Source organism: Oryza glaberrima, chromosome 7, assembly GCF_000147395.1.
Source record: "Oryza glaberrima chromosome 7, OglaRS2, whole genome shotgun sequence".
In the NCBI taxonomy this organism is placed as follows: Eukaryota; Viridiplantae; Streptophyta; class Magnoliopsida; order Poales; family Poaceae; genus Oryza; species Oryza glaberrima.
Window position 1 is genome coordinate 17390182 of NC_068332.1, and position 4724 is coordinate 17394905.

A 4724-nucleotide genomic window follows, 5' to 3' on the forward strand; every position below is an offset into this window, starting at 1 on the left:
GACTCTCAAAGTTGGCGTCTATCTCCTCAACCACTCGACAACGCGCGGCACCCTCTTCAATGCGCCGTTCGCCATGCATATGCATGGAGATGATCGATCGATCAACCAGCCAACCAACGCACACGTGAAAAACCATTGGCTATCTTCTCTCCTGTATTGACCCATAATTCTGCAGCTCAGCTCGCTCCTCATCGATCCCCTTCTATAAAAGCCAAGGCATTGCGCCACTGCAAGAACCATCGGAGGAACAACAGATAGAGAGAGATCGTCTAGCTTAGCCGAGAGATCGACCATGGCTACTAGACGCACCGTCTTGCTGCTCCTGCTGCTCGGCATCGCAGCGGAACTTAGCTCCGTGGCTCTTGCTGGATTTGGGCGTGGGCCGTTTGGCCATGGCTGCAAATTTGGCCGCTGCCATGGGGGTGGCTTCGGTGAAGGCGAAGGCTTTGGTGGGGGTGGTGGGTTCGGTGGTGGTGGAGGTGGCGGGCTAGGTGGAGGTGGACTTGGTGGAGGACATGGTGGTGGGTTCGGAGGAGGTGGTGGTTTAGGTGGCGGTGCTGGTGGCGGTGTTGGGGGTGGAGGGGGTTTTGGTGGTGGAGGAGGAGGTGGGCTTGGTGGCAGACAAGGTGGCGGGTTTGGGGGAGGAGCTGGAGCTGGAGGTGGTGCGGGTGGTGGGCTTGGAGGTGGAGGTGGCTTTGGAGGAGGAGGTGGAGGAGGATTAGGCGGTGGTGGTGGCCATGGTGGTGGGTTTGGTGCTGGAGGTGGTGTAGGTGGCGGCGCGGGTGGTGGAGTTGGTGGTGGAGGCGGCTTTGGTGGTGGTGGAGGAGGTGGCCTCGGTGGCGGGCATGGCGGCGGCTTTGGCGGTGGTGCTGGTGTAGGTGGTGGAGCCGGTGGCGGCGTTGGTGGGGGTGGTGGGTTTGGAGGTGGCGGAGGCAACGGGCTTGGTGGTGGCCAAGGAGGTGGGTTTGGTGCTGGTGCTGGTGCTGGAGGAGGAGCTGGTGGTGGCATTGGTGGAGGTGGCGGCTTTGGCGGTGGTGGTGGTGGAGGCCTCGGCGGTGGACATGGTGGCGGCTTTGGTGGTGGAGCTGGTGTTGGCAGTGGTGCAGGTGGAGGTGTCGGTGGTGGAGGAGGATTTGGTGGAGGCGGTGGGGGGGGCCTTGGTGGTGGACATGGTAGCGGATTTGGAGGCGGTGCTGGTGTTGGTGGAGGTGCCGGTGGAGGTGTTGGTGGTGGAGGAGGATTTGGTGGTGGTGGCGGCGGAGGCCTTGGTGGTGGTCACGGCGGCGGGTTTGGAGCTGGTGCCGGCGTAGGTGGAGGTGCTAGTGGAGGTGTTGGTGGTGGTGGCGGCTTTGGAGGAGGTGGCGGCGGGGGCTTCTAATCACCTTCACCTAATTAGTATTAATACCTTTCAAAATGTGAAAAAACAAACATTCGATCTTAATTTGGTCCAATTGTCTTTTTGTTGTTTATGTTCGTGGTGTTCATGCAGCAATAGCACGTGGGAATAAACTTGCAGTGATAACTTGTAAAATGTAGGTTGTCGGCTCCTAGTGTTATTCTAGTTTGGTTGTCCGCAATATTGCCACTCCTTTATGTAATATTGGTGAATTGGTGACCTGATTGATGAATATATACGAAATAAATTTCCAAGTTTATAGTACTTCTACATCCTTCCTTCTGAAATTAATTTGGTCTCTCAATTTTCTTCAGTACTTAATTTAAGTATATTTCATCATGTGATCAAAGATGAAAGTCGGTCCAGAAAACCATTCTACTCCATTCAGTCGTGGCCCGTGGGCCCGTTGCTTGGCACAAAAGGAGGAAGTTGATAGGTCAAGCTTCCTTAAATGAGAGAAAATAATAAATAAATAAATAAGAGAGAACCAACTAATACTTATTCCATCCTAAAATGAATTCAATTCTATAGATGAATATCAGCATACGCTATGTCTAAATTCATTCTCAGGATTGGAGTAGAAGGCTAGAAATATTCTCTATAGGATAGATAGGTGGAGCACTCAAAATGTTATCGCTCTACAATATAGTGCAAATCTATGCCTAGTTTAATGTGTTGAGCTTATATTGGTCCTTGAGCTGGTGTTAGGTATCATACTTTGTAGAGTGGGAACTTCTACATCGAAGAACAAAATGCGGATGTTAGGCTATGTTTTGTTTCTTCTTGATCCATATCCAATGGTCTAGGATAAAGTGCTATATTTATGCAGTGCTACTGGCCTACTGCTAGAGGTGGAGACAAGGGGGCTTGAAAACAACGAAAGGAAGATGGGTGGAATGTCACCCTTTGCTTGGGTGCGACCGATATGTGTTAATAGATGGCGTATAAACCAGTGCGCCGGCCGTCGAGAGGTGGACGATGGCCGATGGGCATCGCTGTGAACCGCCGCCACCTGCGTTCATTCTTTTGAGCAAGCAAATAGGTCTAACAGGAAACGATGGGGAAATTGACCTCGATCTGAAAGAAAAGAAATACCAGCCACGCTGCCATGTCGATGGTGATCGATCATGCCTTCTCGCCTCGTACTATCGTTGGTCGACTGCTGCGCCGTGGATGGTGGACGCCAACTCGCCGATGCACCCCGCCGTCGCCGCTGAGTCGCTCCGTTTCACTCCTAATTGCCGGTAGTTTTATCGATCCGAATATCCGGTGGAGCGAGCTGTGGCCGTTGTCCCTGGGATTTATACGATTGGTTTTCAAATATCCAAATAGTGCGGCTGATTAGGATTACTGGATTATTTTTATCTCCGAAAAATCAAAACGGGTCCGGTAGCTTAGACCCGGGTACCAGCTTTGATCGGGAATCGTCGCTGATGTACGGTGGATGAGAGCAGAAGTACATACAGCATTTTCATATATAGAGAGAGAGAGAGTCTCTCAACCTCAACCATGATTCGGTTACAAGGATAACAAATTTATCTAAAACAAACTACCCGAATCTAGGCTGGATTGGTTAGACTTGATATACATTATCTCAGCCTCACCCAATAATATTTATTTTCCTAAGCTGTTTCTCATAATCTCCTTATCATCTCTGTTCCTGCTGTCCTTCAGGCTTTTCTGGCTGTAGCATACTAGCTCCATCTTCTAATGTTACCAATGCCATAAGGCATGGAAAAAAAACCTATTTACCTATCCACTTCTATTTGGTGTTTTTGAAGTTAATATTCCCTCTGACCCTAAATATTTGACGCCGTTGACTTTTTTAAACATGTTTGATTGTTCGTCTTATTCAAAAACTTTTGTGAAATATATAAAACTATATGTATACATAAAATTATATTTAACAATGAATCAAATGATAGGAAAATAATTAATAATTAGATAAGTTTTTTGAATAAGACGAACGGTCAAACATGTTTTAAAAATTCAACGGCGTCACATATTTAGGGAGAGAGGGAGTACTTGCAAGAAAGATATTTTATTTTATTGCTCTTTTTGCGAAGACCTAATTTTCGTGTGATTGTTGCCTATTTATCTAGACTTGAGTAGCTCCGAAGATATTATCACCCCTTATCATTTACTCAGCACTCATGATGCTAAATTTAAATCAAATTAACAGAATACAGTATTGTAGGGACCGGCCCTATTTTTTTTATATTATCATGTGTTGTTCTAAGTTGATATGATGTATTGCCTATGGGAAGGCTTGAAATTTGCACGTATTTTTATGCAATTTTTGGTATGATCGTAATCACTCAAGTTGTGTCCTCCTCATGTCCAAATCCTGGATCCACCACTGCCTACTGCATTTTACTGCCTACTCACTTCTTCCATAATGATTCTCTGCATTATACCAGAGGATATGTTTCCATACTTTCCTGTGCTAATTTTTACACCATAGTGTTAATTAAGTGTAAATTGTGGTATTGTTAATGATAACAAAAAGTCTATTTGTGATTATATGGTTTTAATAAAAACATCTAATTCTAATTGTAAGGTTTCAATAGAAACTGTCCGTTGGCTACATCAAGGGTTGATTTATCATGAATCTAGCTTTTACCTTCCTGTTTAACCATCATTGTCACCAATGATTTTTGGCATATTTATTTACATTTGCCATTATTAACTATTGTCATATGTTTAGTTTGAAAAAAATAAAATGTGTCCTCTGATTGCATAGCTGGTATCTAGGGTTCGATGTTGGTGAAGAGTTGGATTTTTACAACTCAGATGAATGCATAGATATTTGCTTCTTATTCCTGAAATATCAATCAAATACTTATAAACTCTATTTCAAAAAATTGACAATGTTTGTATTTTTTAAAAAATAAATTATGGCCACTCAAACAACATGCAACTATGAGTGCAAATATACTTTGAGGTCCCAAAAGAACTTTTACTAACATGGTTTTTTTTAGTTTATTGTGCAAATCTTATTGCATTATAGCTAAACTAGGCCTGTTGTCCTCATACAGGTTGGGGGGCGAGCCCTAGCTGCCGCTGCCGTCCTCCCTGTCCGTCTTTCTCCACCTCACTGCCTCTGGAGTTCACCGTTGAACAACTGTGCAGGGAACCGGGATGGTGGCGTTGGGGCCAAACCACGGCGATGCTCCTTCTCCTGCGTGAGGGAGGCGGGATTGCGCACTATGGGCCACGTCGGAGTTGCGGTGGCCATAACGGTGCATGCTGGTGAAGAAGGCTAGGGATCCAGCGCCACTGTGGCTTGATCCGTTGCTCCCATGACCAGATCTGGCACCTCCGCACT

General features: G+C 46.2%; 1 protein-coding gene across 1 annotated transcript; it reads left to right on the top strand.

Annotated features, from left to right (window-relative positions):
• The first annotated feature begins 292 nt into the window (after window positions 1-292).
• LOC127780251 (glycine-rich cell wall structural protein 1-like) lies at window positions 293-1378 on the top strand. The gene is made up of 2 exons (XM_052307177.1): window positions 293-689; window positions 879-1378. The coding sequence occupies exons 1-2, from the start codon at window positions 293-295 to the stop codon at window positions 1376-1378; spliced, it is 897 nt and encodes a 298-aa protein (XP_052163137.1).
• Window positions 1379-4724: the final 3346 nt, after the last annotated feature.

Bases quoted from the DNA above. Each gene is read 5' to 3' on its own strand.
- LOC127780251 (XM_052307177.1), top strand. From the start codon at position 293: ATGGCTACTAGACGCACCGTCTTGCTGCTCCTGCTGCTCGGCATCGCA. The intron at 690-878 runs GTGGCTTTGGAG...GTGCTGGTGTAG, and splicing joins TGGTGGGCTTGGAGGTGGAG to GTGGTGGAGCCGGTGGCGGC.